The sequence below is a fragment of the Cyclopterus lumpus genome, chromosome 9, assembly GCF_009769545.1.
Source record: "Cyclopterus lumpus isolate fCycLum1 chromosome 9, fCycLum1.pri, whole genome shotgun sequence".
Classification (NCBI taxonomy): domain Eukaryota; kingdom Metazoa; phylum Chordata; class Actinopteri; order Perciformes; family Cyclopteridae; genus Cyclopterus; species Cyclopterus lumpus.
Genome location: NC_046974.1, coordinates 27,261,541 through 27,287,346, shown reverse-complemented (window position 1 = coordinate 27,287,346; position 25,806 = coordinate 27,261,541). Strand labels below are relative to the sequence as shown.

Below are 25,806 nucleotides of genomic sequence, written 5' to 3'. Positions count from 1 at the left end.
TGAAAAAGTTTGGGCACCCCTGATCATTTTCAAGATTTTCCTTTATGTATCATTGGTTGTTCAGAACAGCAATTTCAATTAAATATATCATATAGCAGACAAACACAGTGATATTTAAGAAGTGAAATTAAGTTTATAGGATTTACAGAAAGTGTGCATCCATCCATCCATCCATTTTCAATACCGCTTATCCTCATTAATAATTACTTAAACAAAAGTAGGCAGGTGCATAAATTTGGGCACCCCAACAGAAAAATGACAAATATTTAGTAGCTCCTCCTTTTGCAGAAATAACAGCCTCTAAACGCTTCCTATAGCTTCCAATGAGGGTCTGGATTCTGGTTGAAGGTATTTTTGACCATTCTTTACAAAACGATATATATATATATATACATATATATATATATATACATATATGTATACATACATATATATATATACATATATACATACATACACATATATACATACACATTACATGACATGTCATTTAGCTGACGCTTTTATCCAAAGCGACTTACAATAAGTGCATTAAACCATGAGTCCAAACTCAGAACAAGAAGAATCAAGAAAGTACAATTTCTTCAATAACGTTAAACTACAGAGTGCTATCAGTAAGAGACATTTAAGTGCTACTAAAGTGCTCTCTTGCCTCCTTCAGAGAGTTAGGGAAACAGCCGGTTGAGAGGGAGGTGTTAATAAGATGGGTGAGAAAGGGAAGAAGGTCTGGAGCAATGGACTGGAGAAGGTGAGAAGGGATGGGGTCAAGGGGGCAGGTGGTTGGGGGGTCAGAGGTTACCAAGGTAAGAACTTGATTAGGAGACAGGGGGATAAAAGAGGAAAACAAGGGGGAAGAAGGTGAAGTTACTGGAGGTGTAGTTATGGAAGATGGATTAGTAAATGATATACATACACATATGTATATATATATACACACACACAAGTATATATACATATATACACACGTCAAATTTTTTGTGGAATTTCCTAGAATTGTCTTTGTTGTTTTAGTCCATATTAATATTTTTCCAGGAGTTCATTCTTTTGCGTGGAACTTATGAACAGATGTTTACTCCAAGCAGCGAGTCTCAGCTGGCTGAGAGTTGAGATTTTATTTATTTGTAAAACCTGTTTAACAAACTACCCGATTAATGTTGAATATCAAATTGTTAATCGAATCCCATCGATGCGTTCAGGTCAGTTCAGCTCACACAAATAATAATAAAATCAAAACATGAGCAACATCAACTTGACGACCAGGCAGACAGTGAGGCCAAATGGTTAGCCATCTTTATTATGAAACAATATTGGGACCAGATCAAACAGCTGTTACATGGTGGGGGTTTTTGGTGGCCACTGCAGTCCCTTTTCCGTGTCCTGACACATCCCCCCTGGACAGCCAGCACTCTCCCAGCTGCCTTCAAGGCGCTCGTTTTCTTCTCTTGTTTTTTAGGACCTGGAGCTCCAGGAGCTGAGCTTCATTCCAGCTGAGTGCAGCCTTCTCCAGCTTCTCCTCCCCCTCCCGACGAGTTCGGGCCCTTTCAGCTGGGCGGCCGTTGGAACAGTCTCTGTGTGGCGGAGGGCTCCGTGTCTAATGTGATGGTAGTTACGTCGGGGTGGGGTGGGGTGGGATGGGGTGGGGTGGGGACATGCGTTGGAAGAGTCAAATTAAGAGACAGGGGTTCTTCCCACGTTACCAATTATATCTGCGTCAAAATGGAGAAAGCTATATCATTAGAAAAAGGAAAAAAGGGCCTCCTCATGATAACATGTCTGGAGTGTTTGGGATCCATTTGGGGTTCTTTCTTCTGCTCTCTTCAACACTCAGGAATCTTCCATCGCATTTTCAGCAAGAACAATTCAATTAATGTCTGGCCTGTTTCGTTTCTGCTCTGTGTGTTACAAACTGTGGGGGGCGGGGGGGCGTGAGCAGAGTGCACGTCTAAAAGCGGCGGAGGAGAGTGAGGCGCACACCTCCAGGTGCAACCTACAGCTTCTTCTTTCCGTCATGCTTGACTTTTCTTCTTTTTTTAGCTTAAAAAGATTATCGATGGTGGGGCAGAAAGAATTATTGTTATCAACCGGTTTTCTTGCTTTGCGAAAAATACTTCAGAAAAGTCGTCGAAGTGAGATCTATTCAACACAAAAGTGTCTATATAGGAGAAGTAAATGACATGTTACTTATTTCCATCTAACGTTGTGTCTATTAGCATTTCTGTTTCCATTTCTTTCACATTAAGAAAAGAGTAGAAAGTTAGAAATGGTCTGGAGGTCTATGGCCAAGGAGGAGGAGGAGGAGGTGGAGCGGTTGTCAAAAGGAAGGGGGAGGAAGCTGTCTGATCCACAGAGTCCTGGATGAGGAGGGAGGCGGAGGCTGCCGCCGCCCCCGGCTTCAGCTGGGCGGCATCCGGGACTGCAGGGAAAACTGGTGTGGTGGTGGGGAGAGGAGGATGGGGTGGGGAGAGGAAGATCGGTATTTGGTCGGGCAGGTGAGATAGGAGGAAGTGGGGGGGTGGGGGAGGGGGTGGAAAGAGACAGAGAGAGGGCTACACACTCGTCAGGTGATCAGTCCATTGGCCGCTTTTCGCCGTATTTCTTTGTAAACTCTTCAGCATTCTTCAAGAATTTTTTGCGGTCCTTTGAGTATTCTTCTGCTAGGTCTGCCCTGAGAGGATGCTCCGGCTGGGGGTCGTTCACCAGCGCGATGAGGGACTGAATTACTGCAAGACAGACACACGGAAATCATGTTAGATGTGAACAACGCGCTCCCCCGACCGGACTACGGCTGCTAGTTCCACGGCGGTAGGTGCCGGTGGAAAGAGCCGCAGCAGGAACGACACCGAACCGTTAACGGTTATTAAAGGGCCATGCTCACAAAGTGCGATCCACCAACGTGTCATGCTCATTTTCAAGTTCATACTTGTGCTCTGAGTTTCTACTGGAACAAGTTTGCAAGTAGTAATGTTGATAAAAACACTGGATCCACCATTTTGATTCAGTGCCCCTTTAAGCCTCCTTCAGAGCCTGCTGTCATTTATCAATAACTACGGGACGAGAATCGTTTTCAAAGCTTTTAGACAATTTGACAGTCGGTTGTGTTGAAGTGTCCGCGATGAATATTCTGCCGGCTAGTCGGTAAACAAAAAGTCGTTAGCAAAGAAGAAACTTTGCAAAGTAGCGACGCATTCAACAAGAGTCAGCGAGTGAATATGACGACGGTGAGTATTGACCTGATGCAACAGGTGTGAAAATGAGCCGAGTCATAGAATTAAATCATGTTATCGTGACATGTTCAAATGTAATCTTGTAAAATGTAGTTCTTGGCGAGAAACACAGTTGTTGGAAGGAGATGTTTTTACAGTAATATAAAATAGATATTAGAAAGGGAATCATGAGCCATTTGACGTTTAGTTGTAAACTTGTATCGGAACATCCCTCACTGTCACTAAAGTAACCCAGAGGGAAACAGTCTGGGTCCTGATTGGTTCACACAGACCACCATGAATATCTCTTTGCTTTGTTGGTATAAATATGAAGAAAAATACAACTTTTCACCCAACTGTGTAATAGGTTGACTTATGCATTTGTCATTTATTGATAGTTTAATTTAACTTCACTGTTGTAATGTGCATTATGGATTGTGAAACCATTCAGATAGTTGCTCAAAAAAAGTGGGCGCAAGGTGCTTACAGGCAGCAACACAACCCATTCCTTACTCAGTGGGCTGGATTGCACCGGCTTTTAAAATATGTTTTTCTAATGTTTGTTTTCCCCAATGAGCGTGAAGCGCTTTGCCTCGCGCTTTTACAGGGGAACCCTGCGCGCCTCTAGTCGGAGGATTTACAGTGATTTTCTCAATGTGATGACTCTTGCTGGATATATTTTGGATTTATTGCCGGAGCGGTCTGACTTTAGATGACTGATAAAAGCACTGTTTACATGTCTAACGCTTTAGAAACAGGAAATATCTTGACAGCCAAATCAAACCGTTTACAGGATACGAGTGGCAGATAATTAATATTGTGTGTTTTTGCATTGTGTGCAATTTTATTTTATTTTTTAAATACCTATTTTTTGGCTACACTGTCTTTTTGATTTTTCAGTGCATTTTTTTTTTTTACACCCTGTCTTTTTCCAAGAACGTTGTAACAAGCGGCACATTGAGCATGAACGTCCCTGTGCACATTTCGAGACAGCTTGAGCCTCCAGACAATATGGACTTCTTCAATGGCTCCTAATTCCCGTGATTTGGAACGGTCTACAACAATTAATAACCTGATTTGAAATGAATGTCGGTAAACCATGTAGAATCTCACACACACACACACACACACCTTGGTCAGTTTTGGTGGCAGGCTTCCAGTTCTCTGCGCTGATCACAGGCAAGCACACCTGGCCCTTCTCGTCGATGTTGGGGTGATAGATCTTTGTCTTGAATGTGATCTTGGGAGGCTTGAAGGGGTACTCGGTGGGGAAAATGATTTCGATTCTGAACGCGCCTTTGTCATAAGGAGGGTTGTCCTGGAAGCAGAAGAAGAAAAAAACCGAGGTCAAGTGAAGCAGACCGTGAGTCGGTCAGACGACGGAGCGAGGAGCGGCTACTTACGGGAACGATGAGCCCTTGCCATGACAACAGGTTTGATTCCTCAACTTGAATGTTTCTGAAGTTTTTCATTCCAGACCTGCGAATCTCATCAAGTTCCTGATAAAGGAGAGAGCAAGAAAACGATGTACATTACAGGAGTGAAAAAACATTCATGTTCATTGGGGCCCGACTGTGAATTAAACCTAGTTCCGGTAAACACCTGGTGGCAATCTCAAATTACTGAGACTGCCACCTCCAGCTCTGCCTAGCAAGTAGGAAGTTGGCAAGAGCACCCATCTTTTTTTTTGCTGCACTAGTGCCTGTCCACACTCTGGCCCGTTTTTAACGGTCAGAAATTGTGCATTCTATGTTTGGGAGAAAATTAGCGGAAAACCATTAATTAGCTAGGTTAATTTTCCCCCTGTTAAATGTTAATACTAATGTAAATATTTTCTCAGATGATAGTTAAACTAGCAGCGCCATTTAATTATGATTGTAAGCGTGCTGAGAAGCATGTGACTGTCTCGGGAATAACGTGTAGTCATCCTCCCTCTCTCATGAAGACAGTGGTGCTGGGTGGGATGGGATGGGATGGGGGGGCATTACATCTGCCGAGTGTGACACATCCATCCCGTTGGAGTCTGGTCCTTTGTGATCGATCCATTTAGCCGTTAGTTGCCCAGTAATATTACGACCTCCACCAAAGCCCCAATGTTTGATCGGTGTAACGGGAGCAACGCTTTACTCCGGCGTCCGTCTTATTTACAAGCCGACTTCCTTCTTCCGTTGTGCCAGCCAACGTATGTATGCATGTTGTCGTGTGCGCGTGCGTGTAACCCTTGTACAAAGTCTCGCCGACTTGTCCGGAAAACCGCACGTCCCTGTCCCGGCGTGAGGTTGCATGTGTGGGGGTGGAGCCGTTACATCGTAGCTCTACGCTTAATTCGCTCTCACCCGTCCCCCGGTGACGAACTCCCAAAACCCGGCGAGCTGCGAGTTGAGCCGCCGCCCGCCGGCTAATGTTAGCTAGCTTGGAACGCAGCTAAGAGCTCGAGCTAGCATGTTAGCCGATTAGCATGCGCCTTACGCCGTGGAAATTAACTCGCGGGCTCACGTCGGCCACCGCTCACCCCTTCGGTCACGAGAGCACGTAGCGGCACGAACACTGCAGTCGGCTAGCGAACGAAAGCCGTGTTCCGTGGTGGTCTCTCGTAAAAAGGCTGCCTCGCGACTCTTTGGCCTTACTTGCCGGTGCTTCGCTGCTCAACGGGAATATGTGGCCGACTAACGTTAGCTAGTGACCTCTCGTTTCTATAACGTTTACAGCCAGCAAAGCGCGCGTCTTCAAGCGAGGTGGCTCTCGTATGAGTTTAGCCGACGGGCGAGCGCGTTCCACGGCCGTCTGCTGCGCCTTTACACACGTCACAGATTTTACAAAATAACGGGTTCGGAGATTTACCTTGCCCAGCCTCCTGCTCGCCGCCATCTTGAAACTGCTGTGTGTTCCCAGAATACACAGCGCGGCGAATATGTGTCTGGGCTGTGTTGGAAATCGCATACGAAGATCCTATTCATACTTTGCGTGACGTCAAACGTGAGGATTTAGTCTGTTCCGACTGCGGTGGATGTGTGTTATATTGACACGCTTACACGAGACAAGAGATATGAGCTTAATGCAAATACTCAGTTGGGAATTCATAAAAATGCCTGTTTGGAAACCTTTGCGATTGTTTGCGGAGATAATAATAATAATTAGAATTCAACCTGTCTACTTATTACATTTAGTTTTTCATTGTTTGATTACATATTATAGTGCTATTTTGATTTAATTAATACTATTTGTTGTTGCTATTGCAGTATCCCCTTTGCTGCTGTATTGAGTTAATTGTTTGAGTTGTGGAGAAGGGGGTAGGAACATATAATATCTTCCTTTTCATTTTTGAAGCCAGGGCTCTGAACTAAATGCCTGATAAAAATGCAATGTTTTTTTAATGGGACCATTTTTGTCCTTAGCTGAGTGTCTGTATTTTGGCTACACACGTTGTTGTAGACTTATAGGAGCTGAGGTTGGATTTCCAAAAGTTGAAAAAATAAATAACTAAATAGAAAAACCTAATTCACAACCTTGTCAAACATGTGTACTATATTCATTAACACAGACACAACTATCAGAAAAACCATAAAAAAGTCCTTTGGTGAAAACTCCTCTGGAGATCCTTAGTGAGCTGGTGCCAAATCGCATAATTCTTTCCAGGAGATCTGCAAGGAAATTATTAGGAAAAAACCACAACCATGAAACAAAGCCTCTCTTGGTCACCACACTCAACAGGAAACCAGAGCACAGACACAGCAAAAGGTCAAGAGTGTCATTCTTGACTTTCTGGTTCATGGTGCTGTTTTCAGATGGCAGCTGGGTGCTGACAGCTCCTCTCTGATTTTGGGACCTCGGACACAGCAAGAAATAAAAATAAAATAAAAAAAATTTCCCACAACTTTTTCCAAAATAATCTTTTTGTAATAATCATCATTTACATAACACACTCCCTCAATTCATGATCCACAGAGAGATACATATTATACAAGTTATTGTGTGAAGTGTGGAGAATGTATGTATGAAAACAACTGCAGAAATAAAGAGTCTCAAATATATATAAATACAATTATTTAGTGTGTCGCGCCTTTTTTATGTTGCGAGTGCGAGGTCATTTGTGTCATGTACATTGAAGTGCCCTTTGCCATTGTACACAAAAAACGAACTTTTTTAATTCCCATTTTATACGTGATTATTATTTTTACTATATTGAAAGGGTACTGTTCACTTGGCACGTTTGTATTTTATCTTTTTATTTCATTTTTCTTAATACAAGCCATTGCAGGGTGTTGTTTTTTACCACCCTCATGTGATTTGTATTTCACTGTGAAGCATAAAAATATCAAAATAAAATGTTTGGTGCTGCGGCTCACTTCTCGATCAAGGGGGATTCAAGCCATCACTGTGTCCTTGAGGAATCTTTGTATTTCTATAATAATTCCTGCTCCCTTTATGTATTTGTTATTGCGCAACACTGGTTCAGGACCAGCCGATAGTGACCTCTGCTGCTGGTGTTGTGCAATATAAGTTATGGTGGAACCACAGGCCGAGTGGACAGGGCCCCCTGCTGGGACTAAACACACTCACACCGTTAGAGATTCACAGGGCATGAATTTGTATTTCTTTTTTGCCCGACACCTCTTGCAGTTTAAAATCTGCTTTCTTTTTCCCCCCAGCCAGAATTCTTTAAAAGGCCCTTCTTTTACGTAACTCTTCAACACCCATGTCAATTCCAAATGCAATCCAGGTGCAAAGGCTTCTGGTGCATGTGACCCGTGTACCAGTGTGAGGCAAGGCTGGGAAAGCAAGCGATGAAACAACTGCTTATTTCTAGTGTCTGTCGTGATGTGCAGGACAAAGACAAGATGGAGTGAAATCAAATCAGATGTGACAGTGAACACACAACAAAATAGCAATAGGGACCAACACATACAAAGAATGGCATTAACTCAGTTGGAAACAGGAACCATGGCATTATGATTGACTTTTTACATTTAAAACTGAGGGCATACAGAAGTTAATTGCATTTTTTTTTTTTACAGGTAAATAGTTTTGCACATCAAACACCAAGAGCTGAAACCACATTCACTCACAAAAACTGAGCAGGTAACACATTATTTCAAAATGGGAGCACACTGTTATTCGAGGCTTAATCCAGGATGAAAAAAACAAGAATATAAAAACTAAACTATGTTGCAGCATAAGTTGCCCTGTCATCGCAGACGGTCACTTTGTTGTTGTTTATTACTGTCCGGAGCAGGACTGAAAACCGAGGGGGGCGGGGCGGGGCGGGGGGCGGGGCGGGGGGTGGCGTCACCTGGAAGTAGTCACGCTGGGCGGGATGACCGGAACAACAAGATGGCGGCGAATGAAGATTTTCGGGTAGGCAAACCAATAAAAGCACTTGTCTTCCTTCTGTCGACGTCCGCAACACGCGACTAGCAGCCGGGACGACTCGACCGGCCGACGAGCTGCCGCGAGGCAGGAGCGCGCGCACTCAGAGCGCAGAGAGAGAAGGGCTAGCCTCCATGCTAACGGCTGCTAACAGGTCCCTTGTTAGCTCGAGCTGACACCATTACTGAGCTGTACTAATAAACCCAAGGGGGTTAGCAGTCTTTGCCGTCACACGTGCTGAGTAATACTAACCGTTGTCTGCCCGACATCGATGCCCTGCAGCTAATAGCACGGCGCTACGCCCAGCTAGCCAACGGATGCCCACTGTCTGCAACAACACAACTCCACGTCGCTTCGATGCCCCACTCGGCCTCATGTGTGTATTGTGTATGGTCTTCTCCGTGTCAACAAACCGTGTCCTCACACAACGCCGAGTGTTCCCGAGGTAATCGATTATGATCCGCGTTGTTTTTGCGTCGTTAATCTCACTCGGTTAAACTGTTCTGCTATGTCGAGCCACCCCAGGGTGCTGTGTGCAGTCAGCCTGTGTGTGCAGCGTGTCACTGCTGACCCTAAACGACGTACCAAGACCGTTGTTTAGTGTCACAGAGCTTCTTCACCCATGGAGCCATTAGTCTTTGTAAACACCATTCATGTTCACTTCTTCAGCAGTGCAGTGCCCTGGCTAGTTAAATGTGAACTCCTTGTCGTTTGAGCCATATTTGTTTCAACACCCTAAGAATAATCTGTTTTATTTACGTTTCCTTTCTTAATGAATATGATACAGTGTTCAGACAACTGTGGGAACATGGTTCAGTTCCTCCTAATGACGAAAGACTAAGAATAATGCTGTGTTTGGAAAAAACTAAACAAGGGTCTATACAGAGGCGAGCTGCCGTGGGGCCTAAATATTAAAAGATAAAGATAGCGAGAGCCTACAGATTGTAGTGTCCAAATCACAGGCATGGGCTCCTATTGTTATTACAAGTGTCTGACAACATTACTACTGAGATGGACATTTTTGAGAGTAAAAGAGTAAAATCCTTTATGTTTACTCAGAAACAGCAGTTATAGCTCTCTCTCTCTCTCTCTTGCCAAATACACCAGACTCCATTGACAAAAACAGTCATTTTATAACCGTTTCATCTCCTGTTATCTTGTTTTCATAATCGCAGGGAGACAAAATTGTGATTGAAAATAACATTAGGCTCTGGCTTCTCATCAGACTGAGTCAATGTGAGTGTTTAGCTGTGGCTTCTGGTTGGCAGTGGGGTTTAACGCATTGTGTTACACAGAATAGTATTGAGAGTGGCAGAGCTTTCACGTGTTGCTGGGCTTTATTGGACCACGCATAGTGGTTGTAAACTCCAGGATTACAGGAGACACCCTGCCCCCTCGATTGGCCGACCTCTGACGCCAGAGGGGTAACTGTAGTGAACTCTTAGGTCTCTCTGGTTGCAGGAGTTGGTCCTGTAACGCAGACTTCAGCCCGTTGACTGGGGAGACAGCCGCGTGAGGCACAACACCGAAACCAGCATGAATCTCCAGCAGCCAGAACCTCTCATCCCCCCCGTCCACCCCGATGTGCAGATGAAGCCGCTGCCCTTCTACGACGTGCTGGACGTCCTAATCAAGCCTTCAAGTCTTGGTCAGTGTTTTTGTGTGTGTGTGTAAAGAATAACACTGATTTGAGTTATGTAACTCTTAAGTTTTGTAACATTGTATTAACCAGCCAAGAAATGGCTTATAGATAATGCCACCATCATGTCCACATATGAGTTTCCGACTTGTAAATAGCTTTCACGTCAACTTCCAAGTTGCAATTGCGACTGGGAAACGTAGTCATACGGAAGTGACTGAAAACCAAACAAATATGAACCCCTCAGATCAGCCAACGTCTATCGTGCAATGGAATTATACCCAAAATGTACTGGACAAAGAGATGATTGATAATAAACAGTATTTCACTCTTTACCTGACCAGCTCTGTAATCATACACCATCTTTGACGTGAAGGCTTCCCAGTCCTTCTACCAGCCATCCCATATCATAGGCCTGTCACAATAACTGCGTTTGTTGGACAATAAATATATATATATATAAGCATTTATATTATCAGTAGTCAAAAACACAAACGGTGTGCAATACGGCACATGCAGGGACACGCTTCACAAGAATATTTAGACATTGGAATTTGAAAAAAAAAGACTATCAATATTCTTGCTAAATAAAACGACACAACCCAAACATCACATTAAATTGACTAGCAGGCTCTTTTGATAAAAATGTGGTATGTTTGCGGAATGCCCATGTATTCTAATAGTAGGGAAAACCCGGCATCACGTTGGCTAAAATGTTGGTGACTTTCTTTTTCAAACCACTCAAAACAAACAGGAAATATCAAGGGTAGCGAAAACTGTGTCCATACATCGCATGATAAGTCCATAATGTAAACACTGATCAAGTTCATGTCCACATTGTACAAGAAGTCGTTAACGTAAATTGAGGTCATGTCCACAAATCGTACATTAATTCAATAATGTAAAAATTGAGGTCATGTCCACATATCGTACATTAATTCAATAATGTAAAAATTGAGGTCATGTCCACATATCGTACATTAATTCAATAATGTAAAAATTGAGGTCATGTCCACATATCGTACATTAATTCAATAATGTAAAAATTGAGGTCATGTCCACAAATCGTACATTAATTCAATAATGTAAAAATTGAGGTCATGTCCACATATCGTACATTAATTCAATAATGTAAAAATTGACGTCATGTCCCTATATTGTACGATAAGTAGTTAACGGCATAGATTTCGTGACGGGCCTACCATATCACATGAATGTGGCATTAATAACCAAGACTTAACCGTTGGCCAAAGCCATGCCAGCTCTGAGGTCTAGCCGTAGTTGGTTGGTTGTGCACTCAGTCTGCATTTGTGTTTTCAGGAGCGAGTCCTGCTCAGAGGTACCACCAAGAAAAGTATTTCATCTTTGCCTTGACGCCTCAGCAAGTTCGTGAAGTGTGCATATCCAGGTAGGACGGTTTAGAGGAAAAAACACGCCCACGTCTGTGAAGAATAAATATGTTTAGCATGTTCAACCTTGTTTGTTGACAGGGACTTTCTACCAGGTGGAAGACGGGACTATATGGTTCAGATTCAACTGAGGTGAGACTCTTCAGGGTTTCCTGGCCTGTACATATTAGATCTGGAGATTCTTAGCAATTTGGAATCTAAAAGTAAACTACAAGGAACTTTTAACTGTTTTTAAACAATCTTTATTACCTACTGAAGTAAATGAGACCATCAGAGTGATTTATTTATTTATAGTTCTTTTAAAACTTGACCATACTAAATAAGAGGTTTTCCAAAGGGACTCCAAATAAAAGTTCCTCGCAGTAACATTAATTAACTCATTTCTGAGTATTAAGTGAGCAAAATGGTTTGAATGAAACTCGATCATATTAAATAACTTTAATAAACCAATCACAGGTTTATTAAAACTAAATATATACTGTAAATAGGGGAAATGCTGGTTCTAAAAATAGCGCTACAATATCCAGGATAAATGTTTTGCTGACTTTTATTTAAACCCTTGCCATGTAAATGTACACGTATTCCTTTTTTATATTGGTGAAGAGTCTGCTTATTATTTTCTATAGTCGTGTTCTTTAAATATTTTTATTTTTTTTCTGTCGTCAGGTTTTGCTTGTCAGAGACAAGTTGCCCTCAAGAGGATAACTACCCAAACAGTCTTTGCATAAAGGTTAATGGGAAACTTTTCCCTTTGCCAGTAAGTGCTAGTTTGACTCCAGAACAGTCCCAATAAGAAGCCAATCCTGGATTCAACCACCAAGACGCTAAGAAAACATTTTGTTCCCGTAGGGTTACGCGCCACCACCGAAAAACGGCGTGGAACAGAAGAGACCGGGAAGACCTCTAAACATTACCTCCCTTGTCCGCCTCTCCTCTGCGGTTCCCAATCAGATTTCAGTGACATGGGCGCCTGAAATTGGCAAAGTGAGAATATCGCCCTCTTTTTTCCCCCTCTCCTCTTTGCGTGTGCTCGAGCTGGACATTGTGTTTCGGGACAGCAACAGCCGCTTGATCATTGCTTGTTCTTTCAGACCTATTCCATGTCTGTGTACCTGGTGAGGCAGCTGACGTCTCCACTGCTCCTGCAGAGGCTGAGGATGAAGGGCATCAGAAACCCGGACCACTCCAGAGCACTAAGTAACTACACAGTGGACCACTATGACACTTCAGTGTGGCTCATTAGAACCTTGAGGTCTTAACAAAACCATTTGCACCCAAGATACCATGTTACTCTGGAAAATCTGGTTACGCAGGTGACAGGACAGTGCGTTTATATGCACTGTAGTACTCTTTACCTTCTTTCCACCTCGCGTTTAAATGCTTTCAGAAATGCACACAAAACTCGTTGTGTACGGATTATAATTCGATCGCGACTCATTGTGCACACCTGGAATACAACCGTCGACAGCCTGCGTTCTCAATCCGTCTCCACGCGTGGCCGCGCCACACCAGTCGCAAACCGCAAATGAGAGGTGGCGTTCTGTTGTTTGAGCTGGAATATTGTATTCTTTACCAAGTTTTAGTGAGCTTAGAATGAGTGGGCTCCTCTTCACGGAGTCCGCCGCGTTCCACCTCTATGCTTCTACGGTGGCCCGGAACGGACAAACAAAACAGGGGCCTCTAGAGAGCCTTTTGTGTTCTTGCGTTACCTGAAGGGCACCGTAGTTCTTCCAAAACACTTGGAAAGGGAGGGCTGAGCGGAGGGCCATTCAGTCGGACGCATTCTGCTACTTTGAATCCTACACACTGCTCCTTTTTAATACCAGGCTTTTAATTTCCAGGCTTTTTAATACCAGGCTTTTTAATACCAGGCATCAATGTAATCAGGATGAAACCCATCTAAATACACTCTGGATGCAAGACGCATTTGAACCCCTCACATATCTAGTAGTGAAACAGTACAGGGTTATCTGATTAGTGTGTGTTTACATTACTTTGGTCGGCTGTAGCTCATGGGCAGAGAGGTCGACCCGTAACCACGAGGTCTGCAGTTCGATCCCCTCTCCCCACAGCTCATGTTGAAGTGTCCTTGAGCAAGACACTGAACCCCCAGTTGCTCCAGGTTCATACTCGCACGTAAAAAGTCAACTAGAAATCCCGTTTATCTACAAGTCCCAAAAAAAAGATCTCCAGGGGAAATCCAGCTGCCATTGGAGAAATCCGGTCACACGGCGTTACACTTTAGAGCACGTAAACTGCAAGACTCGCTGCAAAGCTGCACTCCCCAAACCCCAAAAATGTACCTGTCCCTAAAAAGAAAAGCTGACCTGATACCAGCTGGACCCAAGACCCTAACCGGATTTGAAACATCTGTTTATTCCCGAATTAGCTATTCAGCTATTCTTTAATAAAACAAATCTGCCAATACCCATAGGTAGGAAGAGCAACCAGCCAAATAAATGGGGGACTTTTATTTTGAAAAATGTATAGGAATTGAAATGTGTCAATCGGCGTTACGGCCGGCCGTTTGTCCAGGACATGAATCTGATCAGTGTCAGGTGGATGCACACATGGACACAGCTGAGTTCTGAATCTGGTGCACCCCTTGGTGATGTCAGGTTCATTGGACTGGTTTCTAGTTTTGTTTTGCCGTATTGTTTTTCATGAATCTTGTCCTCTCCCCCCCGACCTCCTGTGTTCCAGTCAAAGAGAAGCTGACGGCAGATCCAGACAGCGAGGTGGCTACGACGAGCCTCCGAGTCTCACTCATGTGCCCGGTGAGTGGAATCAATGTGATCTAATCATTCAGATCGCCTAGAGAAATCGTTGATCGGGGTACACAACAACACAACAAGTACACAACACACCGTCACATTTAAAGGGCACCGGAACTGTTGGGTCGCTCACGGCAGAATTCATCTTTCAGCTTTATTGTCTCTTTTGACATTAGTAGTTTATGTTTATGTAAATGAAGCCAAACGTGTTTGTAATGGACACCAATGCCTCCACAGTGAACAAAGAATCCAACAAAGGGGAGGAAAGTCTTGATGAAAAGTTAATGAGAGGTGAACAACAGCAAAAACAATATAAAAAAACTCTAATTTGCAATTAATTATTTATGTATTCATTCAATTATGCGGTCTTCTGTCTTCCCGCTTGGGTCACCTCAATTCAATCCTTTTATTGCAGCAAAGAGGGCTTTTGTCAGTCAACCAGACCGACTGACCAACACGTGGATTCAAACCAACTTGTATTTTCAAATAGTTCTACAATATTAGAAAACGATATCTGTGTATCGATACAGTATTGCCATGCACGTGATGTCAATGCTATGCTGTATCATTGTTATTTAATATTGGCATACAGCTAGCGTTAATGGTCCAACAAGGACCGTATCTGAATCTACCGTTTCATGTTTCTGTACGACTTTGTATCAAGTGTGACTTTATTTCCCTGATGAGTCTGGCTTTCACTTACCCCCCCCCCCCCAGCTGGGTAAGATGCGGCTGACGGCGCCGTGCCGGGCGGTGACCTGCTCTCACCTGCAGTGTTTCGACGCCGCCCTCTACCTGCAGATGAACGAGAAGAAACCCACTTGGATCTGCCCCGTGTGCGACAAGAAGGCCGCGTACGAGAGTCTCATCATCGATGGGTCAGTTCAGCCGATCACGTCACGCTTAACGAAAGACCTATCGGGGCTCTCTGGCGCCGTGGTTCTTCCTTTTCACAATAAAAGCCCTAGACACGTGCACTGTTTACCAGAGGGAGTTCAAATTAACTCTGAGCATTTTGCTCAAAGGAAACTCCCAAAAATAAATAGCTAGCAGTAGCTTAGGCTGTACCACAGTTTACCTCAGCCAGATGGCGCTGTGGGTCCACAGGATCCTGGTAGTTGGTCCTCTGCCTGCAAGAATCAGAAACTTCTATTGAAACTAAATTAACTAAACAGTAAATGTAGGGTTTAAAAATGACGATTCCTCGTGCATATTCATAGAAGAACTTGAAGTCTTTAATCGCTCATAGTCTTGAGAGCCGTGGGACCTGAAAACAGGTTTGTGGATCATAAGCTGAGGAACTTACGATGATCACATTCCATTGATGTGAAGTGTCTTGCTCTCTGTTCAGTTTGTTCTTGGAGATCCTGAACGACTGCTCCGATGTGGATGAAATCAAGTTCCAGGAGGACGGAACCTGGTGTCCCATGAGACCAAAGAAAGAGGCCGTCAAAGTCTCCTCTCAGTCGGTTCCAAAAATTGAGAGTAAGTACATCATGTTGTTGCCTGGGCCACTTTTGAATTGGTCCCACCAACCAGCAGTGGAAGGTGTAGAAAGAATCTGCCCTCCAATATGAATCTCGACTGGTAGAGCCAATCGGCTCGCATCGGAAAGGCAATGAATCGTTGACTGAGCCGTCCGTTTTTTGCCGGTGGCCTTTACACGGGTGTGCCGCAGCGTTGTAGTTTTACGTCAGCACACAGCGACTCGGGCAGTGATGTCACATGTCTGTGAGGGAAGATGGCATGAAACAAACACATGGAAACCAAGTTAGCCGCGGAGGAAGACCACAGCTAACAGAGGTTGCGTTCAAGCTCTACTCAGTAAAAATGAGTACTTTAAAAACTCCGTCAGGATGTGTTCAAACGTAAATGTTTTCACAGTATTATAACATAAATATTAGAGAAGGGATTATGACCCGTGTAACTTTGTGACGCAGCTTATATCATCATCATTGAAACTACTATCAAAGCAAGTATTAAAATTAAACATTTTAGAGGGTTTCGTGTATGATTGAAATTTGACCCTACCAGTGCACTTCCCCTCCAGAATCTATATTTAAATTGACATCTTCAGAAAAATTTATATACTGTGATATATTCCGTCTGTGCTTCAAAACTATACCGCCATACAAGTATTGCGTGTGTTTATTAAAGCCTGACATAATAATAATAATATCTTGTTGACATGTCTTCTTCTTGTCCATAAACACAACAACAACACATGACTGAGCCAAACTGGCGCACCGGGTGACTCCCTTTTGTCTTCCAGCCTCGGCTCCTTTACGCCAGTCGTCAGCGATGTCCCATTCTACTGAGCCCAGCACCGCCAAGAAGGCCGATGTGATCGATCTGACCCTGGAAAGCTCCTCGTCCTCCTCTGACGAAGAGGACTCGGACCCTCCGCTGAAGAAACGCTGCGTTTACATTTGCAAGAACGAGGAGATGCACGCGAAGGGGTGAGCCGGGCCCCCCTGAAGAACAACCGTGTTCCTAAAAACAAGCACACTTTGTCAAGTTGTAATTTCATCTCCATGTGTTGGTCACAGCGGTCTACAATGTGCACAGTGCTTGAGTCTGGGTCTTCCATTACCATCCAGGGAAATATGTGGGAACACTGGGCTGGATGAGATGCTCACAGGCTCGTCCACAAAGAATGGATTGCGGCCGCTGATGGCGCCATGACTTGAGCGTCATTTTCAACCGCTGTCTTTTCCCTTCTGAAGGTCCGATTCGGAAATTCAATTAGAAATGTACCCGAGGCCATTAATACGTCACTATTGAGGGGTGAGAGCCAACGCTGAAGTGCAAAAAGAAGTCAGGTCTATGGTGTTCATTTAGTAAATGATGGTCCATTTCAAACAGACCATTAAGCAGGGTATGCTTTAGGGCGGGGCTACAAGGTGATTGACAGGTTGCTATCGCTACCAGAGATGTATACGGCGTCTCTACGTCACCCCTCCGCTTTCCAAATATGGTATTTATGAGTTTGAGTTACAACTCTGCTTATTTTGCACCAAATGTATTCATATCACCTACTTTTAAATACGTGCAAAGACAATCGGGTGCATTCCACCCTTTTGTGGGTTTCCTTTTGTCTTTGTTGCACAGGATTAGCAAAAAAAGCCACTCCATCCTTTTGTGTATTGCCCCCCACACCCCCCAGTGTTGAATGTTTGCTGCGAGTCTCCAGTTCCAGTAACCGCTCGCCGTTCTTCCCTCAGAGTGCTGACCTACCAGCCCACCGTGCGCGTGCCGAACGTCCAGGCCCTGGACCCGTCGTATCTGACCTCCACGCTCGCCGACTATGCAGTCCCCTTCCACCCGTCCACCCTGGCCAGCATCCCAACAGACATGCAGAGTGAGTCAGCGGGACAGGGGGGGTGCAACTGTAAGCGCTATAGCTATGCGGTTTAATGATCTGTCTTCTATCTCTTACCTGTAGGTCTGGATTTGTTTTCCTTAATTCAATCAGATCCTCAGGTACGTTACAGTTTCCTCCCGTCGATAGCTGCACTGTGCATGATGTCTGTCATCGTTTCGGTTTGAACCAGGAATCACAGCTGCAGCAGCAGGCGTAGCCTCCGAATGCTACTTAGACACTGTGAGCTCACCAGAATTGTTTAAAGAATTTCTTAGCGAGGGAATAGAAATGTCAGAGTGAAATTCAGACTTTCTCCTAAACTTAAAATAACTACGAAATTATTTTAAAAAAATGAATGAATCTTTAAGTGTTTTTACAGCAAGTAGCAAAGAGTAGTTATGTGTGCCCATTTGCCGTTCATCGGCTTGTACACGTTGTTCAGCAGTTCATGCACACCAACGGGTTCTGATCCCGATCAACTTGTTTCCCCCGCTCAGCATTACCGGCCACAGATGTTCCTGGACAACCTGACGAGCAGCATGCAAAGTGCGGCTGCGGCCAGCACCAGCTCGGCCCTGGTGTCCTCCTCGAGCAGCCACTACGACACCAGCAGCCACGCTGCCGGCTCCATCCACGAGACCCGGGTCATCACAGGGGGAGGGGGGGCGGACAGCGGCATATCGGATATCATTTCACTAGACTGAGCCACGTCTCACTGGACCTCTCCGGGCCTGTTTTCTGTGGCCTTTTTGTAGTGCGGACTACGTGTACATGCCATGTTGATTTTATTTAGTTTTTTACCTAGAAGCACTCAAATTGGTATACATGAGCACTTTGATGACCTGAACATGTTCACCATGTTAAAAACTGTATCCGGGTATGTTTCGTTTGAAGTTCTCTTAACTTCAACATTTGGGAAATATTCTTGTGTGCTGTCATGCGTACAGTACTTTAACCACATAAGATCAAACCAATGATCTGCCTTCCTTTGGTCCAATATTCACTGGTGATTTCACCTTGGTTTAGAACAATATTCACTGATGTTTTAGCTTTTGTTTAGTCCAATATTCACTGTTGATTAAGCCTTGGTTTGGTCCAGTAAAACCAGGTATTTTAGATGTGAAGTAGCTAAATATTTCCTGGTATTTTTCACATTACTCATTTGTTTAAGGGTCCAGGTTTCCAGAAATTTTCCCTGGGGAATCATTAGTTTCTTTGTATTTCATCATCATTATGATCTGAACAGCTCGTCTCTTGGCCATCTATATCTATATTTTAATAACCCTTCCTCCTTCACTGGCTAAATGTCTGTTATACTTTCTTTCTTTTTTTTGCTCTAGTGTTACAAATATTTAGGACATTGAACTCCTCATTTATACCAATTTGTGTAAATCGGACTCTAGCCTCTTCTTGCCTGGTTCAACCTCTTGCGCACGGACCGGAGTCAGGACGCTCGGACTCACCGTTCTCAGCGAAGTGAAAGACCTGTTAGAAGGAGGAGGCCTCGCTGAAGACTGGTTAGAAGGAGGAGGCCTCGCTGAAGACCTGTTAGAAGGAGGAGGCCTCGCTGAAGACCTGATAGAAGGAGGAGGCCTCGCTGAAGACCTGTTAGAAGGAGGAGGCCTTGCTGAAGACCTGTTAGAAGGAGGAGGCCTCGCTGAAGACCTGTTAGAAGGAGGAGGCCTCGCTGAAGACCTGTTAGAAGGAGGAGGCCTCGCTGAAGACCTGTTAGAAGGAGGAGGCCTTGCTGAAGACCTGTTAGAAGGAGGAGGCCTCGCTGAAGACCTGTTAGAAGGAGGAGGCCTCGCTGAAGACCTGTTAGAAGAAGGAGGCCTCGCTGAAGACCTGTTAGAAGGAGGAGGCCTCGCTGAAGACCTGTTAGAAGAAGGGGGCCTCGCTGAAGACCTGATAGAAGGAGGAGGCCTCGCTGAAGACCTGTTAGAAGGAGGGGGCCTCGCTGAAGACCTGTTAGAAGGAGGAGGCCTCGCTGAAGACCTGTTAGAAGAAGGGGGCCTCGCTGAAGACCTGTTAGAAGGAGGCCTCGCTGAAGACTGGTTAGAAGGAGGGGGCCTCGCTGAAGACCTGTTAGAAGAAGGAGGCCTCGCTGAAGACCTGTTAGAAGAAGGGGGCCTCGCTGAAGACCTGTTAGAAGGAGGAGGCCTCGCTGAAGACCTGTTAGAAGGAGGAGGCCTCGCTGAAGACCTGTTAGAAGAAGGAGGCCTCGCTGAAGACCTGTTAGAAGGAGGAGGCCTCGCTGAAGACCTGTTAGAAGAAGGAGGCCTCGCTGAAGACCTGTTAGAAGGAGGAGGCCTCGCTGAAGACCTGTTAGAAGGAGGAGGCCTCGCTGAAGACTGGTTAGAAGAAGGGGGCCTCGCTGAAGACCTGTTAGAAGGAGGAGGCCTCGCTGAAGACCTGTTAGAAGGAGGGGGCCTCGCTGAAGACCTGTTAGAAGGAGGAGGCCTCGCTGAAGACCTGTTAGAAGAAGGGGGCCTCGCTGAAGACCTGTTAGAAGGAGGAGGCCTCGCTGAAGACCTGTTAGAAGAAGGAGGCCTCGCTGAAGACCTGTTAGAAGGAGGAGGCCTCGCTGAAGACCTGTTAGAAGGAGGCCTCGCTGAAGACCGGATAGAAGGAGGAGGCCTCGCTGAAGACCTGTTAGAAGAAGGAGGCCTCGCTGAAGACCTGTTAGAAGGAGGAGGCCTCGCTGAAGACCTGTTAGAAGGAGGAGGCCTCGCTGAAGACTGGTTAGAAGAAGGGGGCCTCGCTGAAGACCTGTTAGAAGGAGGAGGCCTCGCTGAAGACCTGTTAGAAGAAGGGGGCCTCGCTGAAGACCTGTTAGAAGGAGGAGGCCTCGCTGAAGACCTGTTAGAAGAAGGGGGCCTCGCTGAAGACCTGTTAGAAGGAGGAGGCCTCGCTGAAGACCTGTTAGAAGAAGGAGGCCTCGCTGAAGACCTGTTAGAAGGAGGAGGCCTCGCTGAAGACCTGTTAGAAGGAGGCCTCGCTGAAGACCGGATAGAAGGAGGAGGCCTCGCTGAAGACCTGTTAGAAGAAGGAGGCCTCGCTGAAGACCTGTTAGAAGGAGGAGGCCTCGCTGAAGACCTGTTAGAAGGAGGCCTCGCTGAAGACCGGATAGAAGGAGGAGGCCTCGCTGAAGACCTGTTAGAAGAAGGAGGCCTCGCTGAAGACCTGTTAGAAGGAGGCCTCGCTGAAGACCGGATAGAAGGAGGAGGCCTCGCTGAAGACCTGTTAGAAGAAGGAGGCCTCGCTGAAGACCTGTTAGAAGAAGGGGGCCTCGCTGAAGACCTGTTAGAAGAAGGAGGCCTCGCTGAAGACCTGTTAGAAGGAGGCCTCGCTGAAGACCTGTTAGAAGGAGGAGGCCTCGCTGAAGACCTGTTAGAAGAAGGAGGCCTCGCTGAAGACCTGTTAGAAGAAGGGGGCCTCGCTGAAGACCTGTTAGAAGAAGGGGGCCTCGCTGAAGACCTGTTAGAAGAAGGGGGCCTCGCTGAAGACCTGTTAGAAGGAGGAGGCCTCGCTGAAGACTGGTTAGAAGGAGGAGGCCTCGCTGAAGACCTGTTAGAAGGAGGCCTCGCTGAAGACCGGATAGAAGGAGGAGGCCTCGCTGAAGACCTGTTAGAAGAAGGAGGCCTCGCTGAAGACCGGTTAGAAAGAGGAGGCCTCGCTGAAAAACACTGGTGGTCTGACGGACACACTAGTCTGTGAACACAGTGGGCAGGTCCGTGGTTTCATTGGTCTGAACCGCTGTCAGTCATCACTTCAACGAGGTTTGTCACGGGGCAGCTTTCACGTCACACCGACGTCCCTTTGTAATCTAGTCCGAGCAATAATAATGTAACACATGCTGGTTTAATACAGTTGTCAATGAAGGTGAGCAACCGGTCCTACTCCCGGTCCACCTCCCGGTCCTACTCCCAGTCCACCTCCCGCTCCACCTCCCGGTCCTACTCCCGGTCCACCTCCCGCTCCACCTCCCGGTCCACCTCCCGCTCCACCTCCCGGTCCTACTCCCGGTCCACCTCCCGGTCCACCTCCCGCTCCACCTCCCGGTCCACCTCCCGCTCCACCTCCCGGTCCTACTCCCGGTCCACCTCCCGCTCCACCTCCCGGTCCTACTCCCGGTCCACCTCCCGCTCCACCTCCCGGTCCACCTCCCGCTCCACCTCCCGGTCCTACTCCCGGTCCTACTCCCGCTCCACCTCCCGGTCCTACTCCCGGTCCTACTCCCGGTCCTACTCCCGCTCCACCTCCCGGTCCTACTCCCGGTCCTACTCCCGCTCCACCTCCCGGTCCTACTCCCGGTCCTACTCCCGCTCCACCTCCCGGTCCTACTCCCGGTCCTACTCCCGCTCCACCTCCCGGTCCTACTCCCGCTCCACCTCCCGGTCCTACTCCCAGTCCTACTCCCGCTCCACCTCCCGATCCTACTCCCGGTCCTACTCCCGGTCCTACTCCCGGTCCTACTCCCGGTCCACCTCCCGCTCCACCTCCCGGTCCTACTCCCGGTCCTACTCCCGCTCCACCTCCCGGTCCTCCTTGTGCGGCCTCTTTACGGCTCCAAGTCGCAGACGCGGTTTGAGTCTCGTGTCCTTTCTTCTAGAGCTTGAGACGTGGGGACGAAACGCTCTGTCATCATCTCAGCTCGGAAAGAAAGACAATAAGCATTTTTAGCATTTCCTAAAATTAGGAACTGTACCTTTTTTTCCCTTTTCTTTTTCCCACAAATGTGTGCATCAGCTTTGACTGCATGAGACGGTTCAGGGTTTTTGACCTAATGTGAATTGAAGGAGTTTGTTTGCCTCTGAGTGTAAAACATCAAACAAGTTGCCAAAAGTCTGATCTTTATTTAACGTTTAAAAAGTCCACTGTAATTGTTCTGAACTTTGATTTTGTTGTGTGTTTTTGATGCGGGGTGGATGGACGTCAAGCAGTAAGTTAAAAGACTACAAACAGGGCAGCTACTGTATCACTCCCATGTTACCCGGATCGCGTGCTGTGCACGTGGACTTGCAGCCACCACAACCTCAATCTCAGGGACCTAAACTCCTCTGGTGGGCACGGCGGGCCGAGCGAAGAGTGACTGAGGTCAGGCGGCTGTATCCGGGTTCTTTAGGTAAATATATCTTGTTTAATCCAGACATGCTAATGAGTGGGCGGTGTAAAGTGTACCTGCAAATGAGTGGGCGGTGTATAGTGTACATGCAAATGAGTGGGCAGTGTATAGTGTACATGCTAAAGGGTGGGCGGTGTATAGTGTACATGCTAATGAGTGGGCGGTGTAAAGTGTACATGCTAATGAGTGGGCGGTGTAAAGTGTACATGCTAATGAGTGGGCGGTGTATAGTGTACATGCTAATGAGTGGGCGGTGTAAAGTGTACATGCTAATGAGTGGGCGGTGTAAAGTGTACATGCTAAAGGGTGGGCGGTGTATAGTGTGCATGCTAATGAGTGGGCGGTGTAAAGTGTACATGCTAAAGGGTGGGCGGTGTATAGTGTACATGCTAATGAGTGGGTGGTGTAAAGTGTACATGCTAAAGGGTGGGCGGTGTATAGTGTACATGCTAATGAGTGGGCGGTGTATAGTGTACATGCTAATGAGTGGGCGGTGTATAGTGTACATGCTAATGAGTGGGCGGTGTAAAGTGTACATGCTAATGAGTGGGCGATGTAAAGTGTACATGCTAATGAGTGGGCGGTGTATAGTGTACATGCTAATGAGTGGGCGGTGTATAGTGTACATGCTAATGAGTGGGCGGTGTAAAGTGTACATGCTAATGAGTGGGCGGTGTACATGCTAATGAGTGGGCGGTGTATAGTGTACATGCTAATGAGTGGGCGGTGTATAGTGTACATGCTAATGAGTGGGCGGTGTAAAGTGTACATGCTAATGAGTGGGCGGTGTATAGTGTACATGCTAATGAGTGGGCGTTGTAAAGTGTACATGCTAAAGGGTGGGCGGTGTATAGTGTACATGCTAATGGGTGGGCGGTGTATAGTGTACATGCTAATGAGTGGGCGGTGTAAAGTGTACATGCTAATGAGTGGGCGGTGTAAAGTGTACATGCTAAAGGGTGGGCGGTGTATAGTGTACATGCTAATGGGTGGGCGGTGTATAGTGTACATGCTAATGAGTGGGCGGTGTAAAGTGTACATGCTAATGAGTGGGCGGTGTAAAGTGTACATGCTAAAGGGTGGGCGGTGTATAGTGTACATGCTAATGGGTGGGCGGTGTATAGTGTACATGCTAATGAGTGGGCGGTGTATAGTGTACATGCTAATGAGTGGGCGGTTTAAAGTGTACATGCTAATGAGTGGGCGGTTTAAAGTGTACATGCTAATGAGTGGGCGGTTTAAAGTGTACATGCTAATGAGTGGGCGGTTTAAAGTGTACATGCTAATGAGTGGGCGGTTTAAAGTGTACATGCTAATGAGTACATGCAACCGGAATACTTGAAGACGAGGTGTTGCCCCAACGCCTCCACGGTGAACGGAGGATCAAAGAAACGGAACATATCGTGTTATATATATATATATATATATATAATGGGGGCAAAACTACTTCAAAAAATGTCCAACCGTCACACGCGAGTGTTTTAAACCGGTGTGCTGGATGAAAGGATACGTGAGAAGCTGAAGATGCTGCGTGAGTCAACGGATGTTTTGAAGCTGCATTTACTTCATCCATGAAAACCGTTCTCGTGTCTGAGTCTGTTCACCGTGGAGGCGTGAGGGCCACACAAAGTGCTCTTGGAGGATTCAAGGTGGGGATGAGGTGTTCCTTCAAGGCAGTGATGAGGAAACCACTTGGAGCTACATGAAAACTATCAGCTGTTGCTCAATAACGCTCTACTTGAGACAAATGAAACCCAAACTATGTGCATGTAGCACTGGTGGAAGGGGAGGGGTTATGTGTTTGTCATTTTTGGTGAACAAACTCTTCGTAAGTAAAGCACAAGTTTAAAAAAGAGGTTCAAAATCATCAAATTGTTTCACACCTTTTCAGCATCTTTACTGGCAGAACAATACCATCAGTGGATTTGTTGCATTCAGGTCAGTGTTTTGTGAAATGACTGATTGTTGTCACCGTTTCTATTCACCTGCAGGCGGATGTCGGGGATCTGAATGGATTTGTACTCTTCATACTTTATGGACTTTGAACCGTAATCCAGGTCACGGACGTTTCTCTGACACCACGTTAACAGACTCAGAACTACTCGTTACTGGATGGTTTCATACAAAATGGTCTTTTTTTCTTCTGTATCTGTAAACTTGCAACATTTTGAATTGTACTTTGTCTGTGGGTGTTTTAAAAAAACTATTATTAAAAGGTTTCTTTTTTGTATTCAGTTAGAACCTGGCCTACACTAAAGGAGTTGAAAAGATCTTCACTGAAAGTGAAACATCAGAACTCTTCATCGAGCATGTTTCCTTCTTGGTTGTGAACAGCATACATGAGTAATTACATGTATAACTAGCCAATCAGAAACATCGGTCATTCTTTAAAAGCATCACTTCAAATGCCCATTTGGCCTAATTAATCTGTACTAAAACCTCTCTAACTTTGTTCTGCTTTACTTTTTCAAAGTCAAACTCTGCAGAGTGACTGATCCCATATTGTTCTATGATCCCATATTGTTCTATGATCACATATTGTTCTATGATCTCTGACGTGCTCTAATGTTTCTGTGCATCTTTCCAAGAGATAATCATCCTGAAAGTGCTTTTTTTTCTAGGTGAACCTGGAAATTCAACTTTTGCTGTATTTCATCTTTATTTACTCTTAACCAGTAACACATATAATAATATTTACACATCTGAACAAAAGCACACATGGTTTGCCTTTATTATAACACCGACATTATTCAAATAGCCTTTGTGGTTGCAGAGATACACTCTTTTTAGTTTGGGTATGTTATTTCGAGCCGAAACCTAAAAAATAGGTCGGTTTCTAAATTAAAGAGACGCTACAGGTGAATATGGTGAAAATATGAACTAATAGATATCACCATAAAACTTCACCAGTTGATTACTCACATT

At 45.6% G+C, this 25,806-nt stretch overlaps 3 protein-coding genes across 10 annotated transcripts; 2 read left to right on the top strand and 1 right to left on the bottom strand.

Annotated features, from left to right (window-relative positions):
* Positions 1 to 1,263: 1,263 nt before the first annotated feature.
* Positions 1,264 to 6,168, bottom strand: LOC117736528 (ubiquitin-conjugating enzyme E2 L3). Its single transcript, XM_034541925.1, has 4 exons — positions 6,045 to 6,168; positions 4,607 to 4,702; positions 4,335 to 4,521; positions 1,264 to 2,720 (listed from the first exon to the last, which is right to left on the bottom strand). The coding sequence occupies exons 1-4, from the start codon at positions 6,141 to 6,143 to the stop codon at positions 2,566 to 2,568; spliced, it is 537 nt and encodes a 178-aa protein (XP_034397816.1). The 5' UTR covers positions 6,144 to 6,168; the 3' UTR covers positions 1,264 to 2,565.
* Positions 6,169 to 8,517: 2,349 nt separating this feature from the next.
* Positions 8,518 to 19,057, top strand: pias2 (protein inhibitor of activated STAT, 2). Its single transcript, XM_034542192.1, is given in 15 exon segments — positions 8,518 to 8,558; positions 10,032 to 10,080; positions 10,083 to 10,218; positions 11,530 to 11,617; positions 11,700 to 11,750; positions 12,285 to 12,375; positions 12,468 to 12,602; positions 12,710 to 12,815; positions 14,322 to 14,395; positions 15,110 to 15,270; positions 15,744 to 15,877; positions 16,665 to 16,851; positions 17,617 to 17,753; positions 17,838 to 17,875; positions 18,254 to 19,057. Coding segments are annotated over 15 exon segments (1,635 nt in total). The 3' UTR covers positions 18,461 to 19,057.
* Positions 19,058 to 22,890: 3,833 nt separating this feature from the next.
* Positions 22,891 to 24,866, top strand: LOC117736801. 8 transcript variants are annotated; one of them, XM_034542368.1, is made up of 3 exons: positions 22,891 to 23,507; positions 23,561 to 24,130; positions 24,191 to 24,866. In XM_034542368.1, exons 1-3 carry the CDS (start codon positions 22,908 to 22,910, stop codon positions 24,221 to 24,223), a joined length of 1,203 nt encoding a protein of 400 aa, XP_034398259.1. In that variant the 5' UTR covers positions 22,891 to 22,907; the 3' UTR covers positions 24,224 to 24,866. The 8 variants fall into 8 exon arrangements, with proteins under 8 accessions (XP_034398259.1, XP_034398258.1, XP_034398260.1 ...); XM_034542367.1 differs by having other exon boundaries at positions 23,561 to 24,160; XM_034542369.1 differs by having other exon boundaries at positions 22,891 to 23,477; positions 23,621 to 24,866.
* Positions 24,867 to 25,806: the final 940 nt, after the last annotated feature.